The following is a 15,262-nucleotide window of genomic DNA, read 5'->3' on the forward strand; positions in this document are numbered from 1 at the left end:
TTGTGACTGCACCAGAGCCTGATTTCACCATGTGCCCAACCCTGCCTCTTCCTTATCTCCACATAGATGATGATCATGAAAACACTTGGCATTAAACTTTGCACATATTGATCTTCCAGGGAATGTCAACTTGAGACAGTGGGAGAACCATGACTAGCAACTGCTCACTTCTACACTTTGATCTCTCCACTATGCTCTTCATAATCACTTTAACAGGAATTCTATTTTTTTCTAAACATAGATGAAAAACACACACATGCATGTGAATGGAAATTTTTTAAAAGAAAGAGAAAAGCAAATGAAATGTTTATTAAAAGAAAGTTGAATATGCATTTAAAAATCATCTGATTCAAGTATATTGAGGATACTTGAATATGAGTTATAAGGTCAATTTTATTGATTTTTGCCTCATGGCTCAGTCTTAGACACAAGGCATGGAGAACTAGAGTGCCTGAATTTTTGGTCTGAAATATTTTGATATAAAATGTCCAAAGTGCTCCAAGTTTAAACCTGAAATATGTATATTACACAATCAAAATCTCAGATTCTTTCAGTTAGTAATAGATTTTATGGAGTACCAAGTCAAACGCATCATTACACACATGAAAAAATGAGGTTTCAAAGTAAATCAGACTTGCTCAAGGTCACAGTCAAGGCAGGACTATAGCAGTATCTTTTGAATCTTAGTCCAAAGCTTTCAACCATACTGTGAAGTTGCTCAATGGTCCCACAATTTTCCTTCAACATATAAATTCTTCTTTTTGGAATGTCTTACCTGGCACCTGCCATTTGCACAGATATCTAATCCCTGATACCCACAAGAAGTTCCATCCATCACTTTTTCTGATAGAAGAATAGGCTGTTCTTTTCCAACGGGAGAGCAAAACAAGGCACATGGCTTTTCTACATACAGAATGGATAAAAAGAAATGAGAAAAAGTTACTGCATACATATTTTTATCTTAAGCTTCATTTGTCAGAATGGTTATTGAGTAAAAAATATAATTCAATGCTAATTAAGTAATGTAATATTAGAGTAGATAACATTAGAAGATTTCTATGTGTAATACATCAGGTGCCTGGAGACGTTCAATGAATATTAATCCTCTAAGAAATCTGGCTTCAAATTACCTTAAAATGTATCATTTGTTATTTTATGGCTCAACATATCTAGCACACACAATCCAGACCTCTTCCCTGAATAATAATTGGCACACCCCAATTTTATGATCATATTTTTTTGAAATGATATCCTCTTCAACTTTAGTAGGCACCAGGATTCTACCTATCTTTAAGTCGTGGTTAAGATTTACTTCATGCTTGAATTATTTCTTGATGTCTTACTTCTAAATTTCAATGCGCTAATTTTTATTTCTACAAAGTTGACATTTTCTAATTGAAAAAATGTCTAAAGGGAGAAACAGGAGCCTCTAAGATGAGAATTCTCATGAAATTTTCTATTACTGGGATTGTAGTAACAATTGCATTTGTAAAAAACATTTCTGTTACTAGGATTGTTACTACACTGCCACAGAAATATTGTTCTGAAATGCAATACCATCCCATGAGAGCATCCATAGTTATGTGCAACTGCTGATGTGCTTGGGAGAACTCTGTCCCCTTCACCACTTATGCAGAAACCATGTCGTTGTATACAATATCTAGGTTGAGAACCATAAACCCAGGTAAATAATTCCCAAACAGCTGCCAGTCTTCGTAGTGCCTCATTCAGCAACGAGATAGGATGTTTGGGGTTAAAACACTTGTCTTTTAGGCTCAGAATGTGGCACGATATTTTTAAAGTGTTGTGTCCATTTCTAAGCCTCCTACAGAAGAGCTGTAGTATTTGGTAACACCAGTAATACTATTATCCAAATCTGAAACCTCAGAGCAATTTCCATGCTACATTACTACTCTATTGGCTTGACACCAGTCAGGTCCTTTACTGTTTATTAAGCTTATATAAATAGAATGGAAAAAAGTTTATGGTCTCTGACACTGATCTTCCCTTATGTCTTCAGTAAAGTTCCACGTATGCTGATGGGATTCTATAAATACCAAATAACAGCCAGAGGCAAGGAACAGGGTATCACTTTGCAAAGAGAAGACAGACAGTTAAATGAGCCTTCAGAAGTGAACATTTCAAACAGTTTTCACATGTGGCTTCTGAATACTGCTCTCAACAATTTTGGGGAGTTGGAACATGGCCTTTAATGTGCATGGTTTTGAAATTTTCCTTTAAGATGCCATTATAAGCTGCAATAAAGCATTTCAGTGTGCTCTCACACCTCAAAGTAGGTTATGTTTATTCAATGACTGCTTACTATGTCATATCTTTGAACTTAAAAACAGCTGCTATAATTGCAACACTTTAAAAGTGGTATATATAATGCTCTTTCTGTAGTTTTCATTGAAGAGAAGAGCAAACCAGATATATGAATAAATAATATTGAAAGGAGTTAGTCTCCTAGAAAATTCCATTCATATTTCAAGCAAAAATTCAGATAAAAATCTTTGTATTTCTCCTTTTATAACATATTACAAATACACTCTGCTGACTTCAGCTGTACAGATGACATAAACATTTGATACCACTCTTCATTTTTGGAGTATGCCCTCAAGGCTGTGACATTGTAGTGATCCATGTAACATGCCATACTTGGCAGGCAGGCTCTGTCTTGATTTAAGAGACCAACTGTTTCCAAGATATGCATTAGACATGGATTTCAGCCAAATTTTGGCACACACAAAGTATGTGAAATACCTGAATGTTGAAGCCACGCATGTCTTTTCTCTAAAAATAAATGTTCACTGCTGCATTGCTACCCCACATTTAATTCTCCTAGGCAGGGATCCGTGTATTATATAACAGATATAGCCGCTTGTATTTTAAGGTGTCACATGTTATTAAGATGATGTTTTTTAAAGAATTGTATATTTCCATTTCTTCCATAGTGCTGTAATACATGTAGGCTAGTGACTGTTGTATATTTTATCTGAAATACAGACTGATGAGTTTGATTGATACGTGTTGCAAAATCATCACAAATGGTATCCTGCTGATTATACAAATAGCTATTGTGGATTATTTGATGATATAAATCACTTTATGAGAGTCAGGAGTCCCTTTAATTGTGATTTCTAACAGCTTTAGTGTTTTAAATTGATGCACATCCAACTCTGATTTTCTTTTAATTTGGAGAACACCTATTTTCTGTATCTTATTTCACCCATAATTAAATGGGTTTCAAATAAACTTGACATTATTAACTGTCACAGCCAGTTGGAAGTAGAAACAGGATTAAGACTCAAATAATCAGAAAATTTTCATGATGTGAACAGTCATATTGATTATATTTTTACAATAAAAAGTTACTGGCTATGTATTCAAATTTATTTAACAAATATTCATTGGACACTTAATATACAATAGATGATACACTAGGGACAGACATTAGAGGGAATGCAGACACAATAAAACGTGCTATTACAGGTTGTGTGTGTGGTACTTGGAAGGCACACATAATTTGGAGGATCAGAGGGATTCTTTCTTCCTAGAGGAATTGACATACACTGAGTCCCAAAAATCAGCAGACGTATTCAAGGTAAATAAATAAACACCGATGTCAAAGCTTGAGAAGGAAAGCTTATTATGCCAAAACCCAGCTGGTGTAAAGGCCCAAAAATAAAAGAGCAGATGTATCTAAGGGGTGGAATGGAAGTCAGCCTGGCCATATAGGAGTCTACAAAAGAGAATGATGGAGATGAGGCAGGAGAAATTAAAGGGGGCAGGCCATAGAAATATCCTTATAAACCAGGTGATCAAGTTTGTGCAACTGAAAAGCAAGTGTTACCTTCAACGAGATGGGACACACTAGAGGATCAAATGGACATGAAGAGGAAGGGTTATGATCATGAGTTTGGTCTTAAACCTGCAAATATCCAATTAGATATATCAACGAGGGGAGTTGTACATACAAGTTTGGAGCTCAAATGGAAAATCTAGTTGAAGATGTAAACTCATGTATTATTTACATATTTGAAGTAATGGGAACAGATAAGATCACCTAAAAAGAAAATGCAGAGTGAAAACAGAATAGTGTTTGAAGTAGGCAGAAGGAGAACACGCCAGAGATGTAGCAGGAAAGCCAGGTCAGTGTTACAACACAGAAACCAAGCAAGGCACACGAGTGTTCCAAGAATCACGGGGATGGGCAGCCACCTTAATGTATTTAAGAGTCAACTAAGAAGAGGATGGGAAACTATTTATTAGGTTTCGTTTCCATGAGACTCCTGGATGACATTAGAAAGACTTGTGTTGGTGGAATCCAGACTGAAGGGAAGAAAACAGGGCTGGAATACAGGCAGGTCTTTTGAGAAGGGTGTCTGCGAGGAGAGAAACGTGTAGGTGCACCAGCGCAAGATGGCTATGATCTTGAGGGGAAGTTTTTATGTTTTAGTGGGAGAGTCTTAAATATGTTAAAAAATTAAATGTGAATGATCCAAAACAGAGAAGATTAACTATATGAGAGAAAGTAGGGGTAATCAATAAGATAGCTGAAAAGGGAAGATGAGGATGGTATCAAGGCCACAACTGGAGGGACTGGCCTTGGAAAGAAGGAATTAAAATTCTGCCATATAGCAGAAAGCGGATGAAGTATCCTAAGTTAGGCTAACGTGTTTTGATAGCAGAAAATAAGGAGGTAATCAATCTGATGGCTGCTATATTTCCTCCCACCACCACTAGTAGTGGAATAATCTGCCCCATTGTTTGGCTGTTTCCATTACTGCTTATATGTAGGTGCTATTCTGAGAAAAGGGTTTCATCAGATGGGGGCACTGAAATGGACAGCCAATGGAGTTTAGGTTATTGAGAAGAATGTAATTGGAATGATGGAAAGCAAAGTTCAAATTGACTAAGGGGAGAAAAGAGAGACTAGTGGCATCATAAACAATGAAATCAGATAATCTGTCACCACTTTTGGTAACTGCAACTCAGCCCACACCCATAGCCCACTCACCACGGGCAAGTATTATCATTTTTTTTTTTTTTGATACAGGTGCAACTTTACCCAGGCTAGAGTAAAGTGGCACCATTTTGGCTCACTGTTACCTCTGCCTCGAGGTTTGCCTCAGCTTCCTGAGTAGCTGGTACATGCCACAACACCCAGCCAATTTTCTTTTTCTGTATTTTTGGTAGAGACAAGGTTTTGGCATATTGCCCAGGCCAGTTACAAACTCTTGACCTCAAGCAATCTGCTTGCCTTGGCCTCCCAAAATGGTGAGATTATAGATGTGAGTCAACTAGCTTGGCATATCATTCTTAACTAATAAGGCAGCATACAGTTTTCTTAAAATTCTTATTTTGAAACAATCAAATATTTAGAGTAACTTGCAGACATAGTACAGAGAGTTCCCACATACTTTTCACTCAGTTTCCCCTCCATGGTTATACCTTAGTAACTATAGAACCACAGCAAACCCAGGAAACTGGCATTGGTACCTGTGTGTGTATAGTTCTACGCCATTTTATCACATTTGTAGATTTGTGCAACCACTGCTGCAATCAAGGTCTGAAACTATTCATCAGCACAAAGATCTTCCTCATGCTACCTCTTTATAGTAATACCCATCCCTCTCCCCACCACCATGCCTAATCCCTGGCAACCACTAATTTGTACAAATTTGTTTTCCATCTCTGTAATTTTATCATTTCAAGAATATTATCACATGAAATCATATAGCATGGGACCTTTTGAGGTTGGCATTTTTCACTCAGCATAATGCTCTGAGATCTATCAGGATGTTGCATGTATTAATAGTTTGCTCCTCTTTAGTGCTGAGGAGTATTCCATCACTCAGAAGTATGATTTCTATATTGTTAGTGTACATTTAGTTATTCACAAAACTGTCAAACTATATTTTCCAAAGTGGCTGCATGATTTTACAATCCCACCAAGCAATGCCTGAGAAATCCAGTTTCTCCTCATCCTCACCAGCGTTAGTGCTGTCACTGCTTTTTATTTTCATTGTTCTAATAGGTATGGGGTAACAGCGCCTCATATTTTTAAAATATATTTTTGTCAGTGCTTGTGGTTATTATATGTCAGTACAGGTAGAAAAAATTAAAGTTCAGAAATATTTTGAAGATAATATGTACAATAATCTGACTATTGTAAAAACACTTGGCAAACCTAGAAATCTAGTTAACAAAGATGGTCGTGATCTGGTTGGTCATACCTTCATCCAGGACAGCTTGCCACTGAAGTACATGCTTTGGGGAGGAAGTTCTAACACTATACGCCTGACATTGCCAGTCTCTGAATCCAGGCAAACCTGCAGGACAAGGTGGATTCTCACATATTCTGTATTGTTTTCTGGGACCATTACAATCCCTTGCTTCAGAACCTAGCCTAGAAAAGAAAGTACAAATAATCAGTTTTACATTTTTTATGTTAACTACCCAGTTTTTAAATTAAAAGCCACTATATTAATAATATATAACCCTTTATATTATATTTACTTTTGAAAACTTGGGCACATTAAATGTTAGTAGTAGCAAGATATATTTATTTCTTTGACTATATACATTTTCTAATCCTTGATCAATATACCTTCCACAATACATGAGGAATAAAAGCCCACTTGCCATGAAAATGATAAATTGGGGTAAAGGGCAGAGACTGAGGGGAAAACAGCCTTCAAATGCCCATTAAGAAATCTAGTTCTTAGAATTATTAAGGAGATGTTTTTAAATAAATTCATATAAATTATTTAAAACTACATGTGACCTCTACACCAATAGTTTAAAGCTCACAAGCTGGAATGACTTTCTCACACTTTCCTAGAATTCCTCTAGGAATAAAGGGGTTTAACAAGCTGATCCCATGATAATTCCTGTCTGTACCTGTGCTTAGCATGTTTCTGTTTTTCATTAGTCTTAGCTCTTGCTGTCATTAATTTTGTTCTCATTCTCTTTCTTATCATCCTTCTGCTCTTCTCCCAGTTCCTGTAAATGTTCATATAATTTTTCTAATACACATCTCCCTGTTTATTGAAATATTTTATAGATTTACTCAAGAAATAACCTTTTGTAGCTTTCATTATTTATTCTTAGAAGGGTTGGTCTTTATTTTCTTCTTAAAGGCAGTTTTTATTTAAAATAAATAATTCGAAGGACTTTTCTGTTTTCCAACGTGAGTAGAGTTTGAGGGGCTTCTTTTGCTTTCCAACACCTTTACATTCCAAACTTGAAGAAATGCCCTCCCCCAACCAGGAACTTTGAGTTTACCCAGGACATTTGCGCTCTCGACTGCTGATCCCAGCACTGCAGGTTCGGCTACAAGGACTCCACAGGCTCCACTCTCCGGCCAGATGTTCAGGTGCTGAGGTCCTGCTGGTACATTCTCCAGCCTTACACCACTATTCCAAAAGTTATGTCTTAGGTGAACAAATCAGGGCACAACTGAAAATCATTCTCTGGCCTAAAATGTCACTGGAATTGCAATTAAATCAGGTCTACTAGAGCCACAAACACAGGGAATTAGGAAAGACCAAAAGTAAGTTGGCACTTGTTTTTTTGTCATAGTAATATAATTGCCCAATTCTCACAGATACGGTCTCGTCGGGAAAGCAGTGCACAAATATTTGTTATTATAGTACTAAGAATTCAGTTCCTGTGATGGAGATAGGGTAGTGGGTAGGGAATCTGAGGTTGCACAACCAGGAAAGAAAATTCAACACATTTAAGAAACAGATAATAATTTAAAGGGACAAAAAAATCAGAGTAATAAGAATGGAAACAAGAAATAAATGTCCTACGTCAAAGCAGACATTTTTAGCGAATTTAGTAATTTTCATATGAAATGTCAGTGACTCGGTACTTTTTTAACTTTGCAATTTTTTAAAAATACTGTTTGATTTTAGCACTTTCCTTTATGCTTTTTTAAAATTTTTTTATTTTTTATTTTTCCCTGAAAGAATTCCCATCAACTTCAACCATTAACATTATAGCAAGTTGGTTTGAAAGACGTGGGCAATTAGATGCTGAAATTCTGTCATTTCATGCCAATTATTCTGTACTTTACTTGGAATCTATTAACTGGTAAAGATAACTGGAATAAAAGAAAGGAGTGTAGTCATTCTCTTTTTTATTTTTATTTTATTTTTTCATTCACTGAAAACAAAAGCAGTGAGAGAGATTGCTGATGGTCACCCAGGAATGGTTGCTAGAATTTGGGGAACAGGTTATTAAAATTTCTCCTCATTCCTGAAAATCAAATAGATGATGGTCATAGCAAACATGGTAAAAGTAACAAAATCATATTGAGAATAATAAGTATGATTACAAGCATTTAGATTAGTGATTGTATAATGATGCGGTTGAGTAAGTTGATCCTCCTAGCCCTAAAGGAACTTCTACACTTAATGGCAACACAATTTACAAAGGATTTTGAGGAAATTACAGAAATGCTCTGATTTTCAGCTTGCTTATTTCTAAAATGTGAATGATAATCATATTTACTTATCAGTTTATTTAGGAGTTGAATGAAGCATTAAACACAATGTATAGCCCTTACTAAGGATTTAATAAGGGCTAACTATAACAATAATAGAGTTATAAGTTATCATTACGTTAATACTTTCAGAATTCTAAGCAAAATTCTGTTCATTCTGATATTTATTCATCCGTTTTTATAATTTACTGTGAAAATATTTTTATTGCTATTTTTAGAAAAGAGAATTAAGAATACTACACTATATAGTTTTGTGTAGGCTCCATTAATGCCTTACTTTTATAGGCAATACAATGATTAGTCCCCATAGATTTTCTCTAACAATGTCAAAATTTAAATTCAACCTCTTTTAGATTCAAAAAGATTTTAATCTAAACTTGAAAAACAAAATAAACATCAACAACTCAGAGAATATCAATATGCTAAGGCTCTCATTAAATAAATTTGGGTTTTGTACAAAGATGCAGTTTAAAAATTGGAAAAGGAGAAACAAACCATGTGAAAACTTCTACATTACTTACTTGTTTTAAGGACTTAAAAATGTTATACCATTCATGGAAAAAAAAAAAATCCAATGTGAAAGTCGTCAAACTTCAATTGGTCACATTGTTTTAGCCTACTTTAAGGGTGTTTATGTTTCCCAGAGTGCATATCATACCTCGTTGGCCATTTAGCAGCAAGCTGGCATTGAAAGACTGGGCTAGAGTTCACAGCAGACTAAAATATTCTGGAAAGGACTGGGACCTAGATTTGTACATCATTTAAACTGTAACACATCTGGCAGATGAAGAGAAATGAACACTGATATGCAAAGCAGTTTGCATACACAGATCAGTGAAATTTGAAGAAAGTATAGCATAATATTTAAAGTTTGTCACCTTGCAGATAACCAGATGTCTGGATGAAACTAGAGGGTATCTGCTTTTGTGTCTTCTATATGGTTCTGTGCTTTAACAATGAGGAAAGTGTTAAATGTTTTGTTTATTATACAGTATTTTATATAAGATATGTAAAATAATCCTAATGATGCTTTCCATAAATATCATTAGGGTTATTACGGAGAGCAGCATGATTTGTTTCATAAAACATTTGCATTTTTTAGCCTCAAAAAATAAGTTATGTATTGTTGAAAACACTAAAAAATTGTCTTATCTATTAATTCAGTCTGATTTATAAAAGTACTAAGGAATTATGTAATACAGACCACCTGAGGACACTGCGTGACCTAACAGGCTAATTATAGTTCTATACTCCCAAATTTTTATGTGGACATGTCTAGGAAGTTCATGAAAACACACATTTGAAAGGGGTCTGTAAAGATGTCAAAGGAGTCTGATCAGCCTCTGATCAAATCTTGTACATATATTGTGGAAAAGAGAAGAGGAGGAAGGAAGGCAAAAAGCTGTGTACATATGCACATTGTGATATGTTAGGATATTACAGTCTTCATTGTTTCCAATAATAAATTATGATGGCAATTTCAAGAATCTCAATTTGGGAAAATAAATAACTAAAATATATTACATAGAATCCTTCCAAACAGTCTAAAGTTCTAGTAAATTGGTATTTAATGTCTCTTTCCCCTCTTTTCATTACTAGCAAGTACTGAAAGTAAAATACATACATTTATTATTTTTTAATAAATCATTTTGCCCACTAATCTCTGTGAAATGTAAATGCCCACACGTTGATATTTGTATTGTAAGTTGTAAAATATGAAAATTATATAAAAAATATAAAAAGAGAAGAAAACAAGTTGTTTTCAATTTGCAATATGCTGTCCATAAAAAGTACATAAACCTCTTTGTTAAAAATCATTCAGAAGTATAAAATTCTGTAAGCACCTTCTCAGATGTAATTATATACTCTTAGATTAACTAGATTTATACAATGTGATTAATATCACTAGAGTGTTATCAATTGCAAAATCCCAAGCTTTGTCTCTTAGATAGCAATGTACTGAACTAACAATGTTTAGTGCGAGGTTGCAAGCATTCAAATATTTTAGCACTCCTGCACACAATGGCAGAGTGTTGGAAGCTATTTTCACGATGGCTTCTACAAGAGCTGGAAGAGATGAGTATTTGAAGAAGCCCACGAGGCCTGGAAAACTGAGAGGTTCATTAGTTATTTCAAAATACAAAGCATTACAGAACCTCTAAGAGAGTATCATTAACACAATTATAGGAAAACAAAACATTTTACTTTTGTTCAGTAATTACAGTTTTAACTGCCAAAATAAGTTTATTTTGAAGATTTCAAGAAGGCAAATTATGTTTATACATACAAGGGAAAAAATCATAGCAGAAAAATATTGAAGGTGCCAGATCATAAAAGTAAAGAGATTTTTATATTGCTAAAAAACTAAAGATGAACAAGTTATATGACGTTTGAGGACTCATGTTTGGTTATCTCTTAATATTACTGCTTTTGTGTTTCAGGGATGATAAAAATGATTGCTGGTGCAAAGTTTTATGATTCAAGCAATAAATTACTCAGCACAATATCAGGAGGCTTGCTTGATATACACAGGTTCTTGTACTTTTGTGTATATATTTAAAAAATAAAACAGACCCAAATTCTGATGCTTTGTTTAAGCTTATAGGAAATATTTGGAACAGTCTGTAAACAATTAACTGATATTTCACAGAAATTCCCTCTAAGGAATCAGTTTCTTACTGATAATATGTAGTGATAAAATATTTCTAGTTTTTTTTTTCAAAAATAGTTGGGATGTAAACAATTTGTACATTTTTCTTTTCTAATTAAAGAAATCATAGAAGTAATAAATGAATGCATGCTTATGTCAAACAATCCAGAAATGTCTGCAGAAAAGTTATATTCACCCATCTCATCGATATACTCCCAGCCATCAATTCTACTTCCCTCCTAAGAGGTAACTTCTAGTTACACTTTGGAGTTTTGTGTTTATATTTTCTTTTTCTTTTTTTTTTTTTTTCTGTCTTTGAAACAAGGTCTGGCTCTGTCGCCCAGGCAGGAGTGCAATGGTGCGGTCTCGGCTCACTGCAACCTCTGCCTTCCGGGCTCAAGCAATCCTTCCACCTCAGCCTTCTGAGTAGCTGGAATTACAGGCCTGCGCCACCATGCCTAGCTAATTTTATGAGTTTGAAAATATATACTTCTGTGTGTGTGTGCTTGTGTGTGTGTATACAAACTGTGTTTTCCTTAAATGTCAAATCATATTATAAAGTATCAGTATTTCTGACATGCCTATCAACCAACAGCCATGTCTTATAGATCTCTTCAGATTAGAACATAGGTATCTCCCTCATTTTTTAACAACTACATTGTGACCGTTCATCTCCTAATGAATATTTTTATTGTTTCTCATTTCTCTCCATTACAAACTGCATTCTTACCTAAGCATCTTTGTGTGCATGTGTATGTGTATATATGTGCATCTGTGTGCGTACTTTCTTCAGATGATTTTCTAGAAGTTGAATACCTTCATTTCTGTCCATTTTTCAAATCAATATGTTTTTAAAATAAAATTCCACATAATTTCATGTTTTCTTCAAATATTTCACCATAAGCAATCTATAGGTTCTTTGTGTTGCTATTTATTTTCAAATGTAATACACATTCATGCACTTCAGAGGCAAGCTTTCTGATCTTGCAACTGAGTACAGTGATAACAATTCTACTTTCCCATCACAGTATGCAAATTAGAAAATTATGTAAACTATTGATCTGTTATCTTTTGATTATGTTAACCATAATTATTAAATGCATATGAAATCCATCTTCTTCATATTCCTCAAAGGAAAATTAATTTTTAACAGCAGTTATTTTGATCTGGAAATGTATACTAATACATTTTTAAAGTCTTATGAAGTACGTTAAACTACACAGACAGCCAAATATTTACTAATCTCCAAATGTCAACTGGAATATTTTATGGATGATTATTATATTGACAAGGAAAAAATACTCAGTTGCTCTCCTAAGTCAATGATTTTATACTTGAAAGGATTCATCGGCGATGAGAAATTTTACCATTTATGCTATTATTTGTGCTTAATTTACTTCTGTTTAAAAAGTAAAAAAAGTTCACATTTTTGCTATATTAATGTATATATATGACTCTCAACATTTTCATAATCAACAACAAATAAAATAAAACCCACCACATTGATATTAACAAAACAACCACAGATTTTATAAAGTATAAATGTTAAAATTGATGAAATACTAATATTTTTTGTATATACTGAAATAATTCCATCAGTGCTAAGCAAGTTTCTCAAGTTTCACCTAGTATACTTATTAAATTCAGACAACACAAATGACTTACCTTACCAGGGTCACAGTCAGTTCCATCCATTGGTGGGTCTAGTTTGGTTTTGCATTCTTTCTCACCTTCTACCTTGCACCATAATCCTGTGCAAATAACATGCTGAAAACAAAGGCACACTATAAGGGGAAGGTATCACATTTTTTTAAGTGAAGCCAATCACTGTTAAGAAAGCTATTTTGGTAAAACAACAAAAATTATTTGAAGAAAAATATGCTTTTGGTACTTAAAATATTAAACCTGTAATTGAAATAGTATAGGGCTCATTTATAGTGATGGGAAGATTGATACATAATGATAGAAAAATCTGTTTACTAAAGTTAAATCTTTTAAAACCTCCTTAAATAAAACACATATGGTTACACAAGATACAACAGAAAAACTTAAGACAGAAATAATCATTTATACTATGACACATGGACCAGCTGGAAGAATAAGTGTTTGTTTTTGTGTTATAAATTCATTGTCAGCTGCCCTAAAGTCTGTTCCCACTTATGCTCTGATTTTATGCTTAAATGTCATGGTTAGTACTTTATTAATTCATTATACAGTCTTGACCCCTGACACAATATAGTCTTAGTGTGTATGTTTCAGTAAATTGTTATCAATACTTTTTACCTCAATATGAAGGATTTTTACATCTTCGGAACACAATGAAAATTTTCTAGGGATATGTTAAAGGGATTAAAAAATACTGGGATAAGGCAGCTGAAACATGGCAACAATAAGGAAAGAGAACTCTGAGGAAATGTAATAGAAAAATTGTCAAAAACCTCAGACACAGCTATGATTGTGGTCAGCTCACAGACAGATAAGAAGAGGCCAACACACACATTAATAAAGACTTTCTATTTCTGTAAGGTGGTTGACATTTTTTAGACTCAAAAATATTGTTAACAATTGTGCAGAAATATGAAATCCATAAAGGACATTTAAAAGTGAATTAAAAAATTAGCTGAGTGTGGTGGTGCACACCTGTAATCCCAGCTACTCAGGAGGCTGAGGAATGAGAATTGCTTGAATCCAGGAGGCAGAGGTTGCAGTGCGCTGAGACAGTGCCACTGCACTCCAGCCTGGGTGACAGGGTGAGACTCTGTCTCAAAAAAGAAAAAAAAATGAGTTGAGTATTAAATCCATAGCGAAGATGACTGTGTTACTACCTATCCAGACATTGGGAGAAGAGGGTGGAGGAGAACAGGTCAATAAAGACAGAACAAGTAGAAATGGGAAAAGCATAGTTATGAAAAGGTGAGCAGACTGGTGCAATGGGGAGTAGGGATATCATGGGGGAGAGTAGCAAAAAACAAGGTTGAAAAGACAGAAGAGTCAGGAAAGACTAGGGTCTTTATGTTTGTAGGGAAAAATAAGCTATTTAGCAGTTGAGCAGCAGCAGATTGATAAGATAATAGGTTATTTTGGGAAACTTATTCTGGTGTTGGTGTTCAAAACAGACTAAAAATCACAGCAAAATTAAAGTTAACTTCTGACCCAAATCTATTAAATATATTTGAAAAATATATTTAAATTGTGACATGCCTATTTGAAACATATTTTTTCAATATGTTTAATATTTAATTGCTCTAATACTTACTTTGTTGCAAATTCCAACATATTATTTTCCTATACTTTAGATTTCTGAACTGTTTGTAGCTTTTAAAATTCAATAGTCTATGGAGAGAGTGAGATATATTTAATTTACCTTATTTTCTTTTCTGTGACCTTTTTTCCAGCTTCAAAATATGTCACACAAATATATCTTATTATATTTAGGATATGATTTAGCTTAACTAGCGTGCTTCTAACTGCCCATAGCATTTACCAAAAATTCATCTAGAAAATTATTGTAAAGAATGCCTATAAATCATATTGCCCCTTTGTAAAATTTTAAACTCTTGAAAATAGGCAAAGAGGTCAAATGTTTTTCATGTACTTTTGTGGAGACATTTAAGAATATTTCAATTATCAGATGTCTAACCTGAGCATTTTTGATTCCAAAAATTTTTCATCCATCTAGGAACTGTCTGTCAAGGATGTTTGATAATTACAGGGTCAAATGTTGAATTTTCTTTAGAAGAAAATTTCAAAGAAGAATTTTTCTTTACTTGCATTTAATAAAACTTAGTTATCACATAACAATAATTAATTTATTCAAGTTCATTGGTTAACCAATGCATACTGAACTGAAAAAGCAAATCTACACTGTAGTTTTGGAATAATGCTTGCTTGTTGAACGTTGTTGGTAGTCTACATTCTGTTCTTCCACCATTATCTGCTGCTATTTGAAACAGCAGGTACTCTAATTGATTCCTACTTGAGACACTCAGAGCACACAAGCAAACTTGGCAGCTTTTCAAGATAAGCATGGTCACGTAGAATAAAATCTCTCTCAGAGATGTTTTTTATCCTTTCTGTTCTGCAGGTCTAGGAATCTT

General features: G+C 34.1%; 1 protein-coding gene across 1 annotated transcript in view; it reads right to left on the reverse strand.

Annotated features, from left to right (window-relative positions):
- ADAMTS19 (ADAM metallopeptidase with thrombospondin type 1 motif, 19) overlaps positions 1-15,262 on the reverse strand; it is a 293,732-nt gene that overhangs the window by 89,174 nt on the left and 189,296 nt on the right. The window contains exons 12-15 of the mRNA XM_011981215.1: positions 12,831-12,932; positions 7,291-7,421; positions 6,240-6,412; positions 776-903 (exon numbers count right to left, since the gene is read on the reverse strand). Coding sequence (XP_011836605.1) covers positions 776-903; positions 6,240-6,412; positions 7,291-7,421; positions 12,831-12,932 — 534 coding nt within the window. The remainder of the gene's footprint in view (positions 1-775; positions 904-6,239; positions 6,413-7,290; positions 7,422-12,830; positions 12,933-15,262) is intronic.

This window comes from Mandrillus leucophaeus, unplaced genomic scaffold (genome assembly GCF_000951045.1).
Source record: "Mandrillus leucophaeus isolate KB7577 unplaced genomic scaffold, Mleu.le_1.0 Scaffold221, whole genome shotgun sequence".
Taxonomy (NCBI): domain Eukaryota; kingdom Metazoa; phylum Chordata; class Mammalia; order Primates; family Cercopithecidae; genus Mandrillus; species Mandrillus leucophaeus.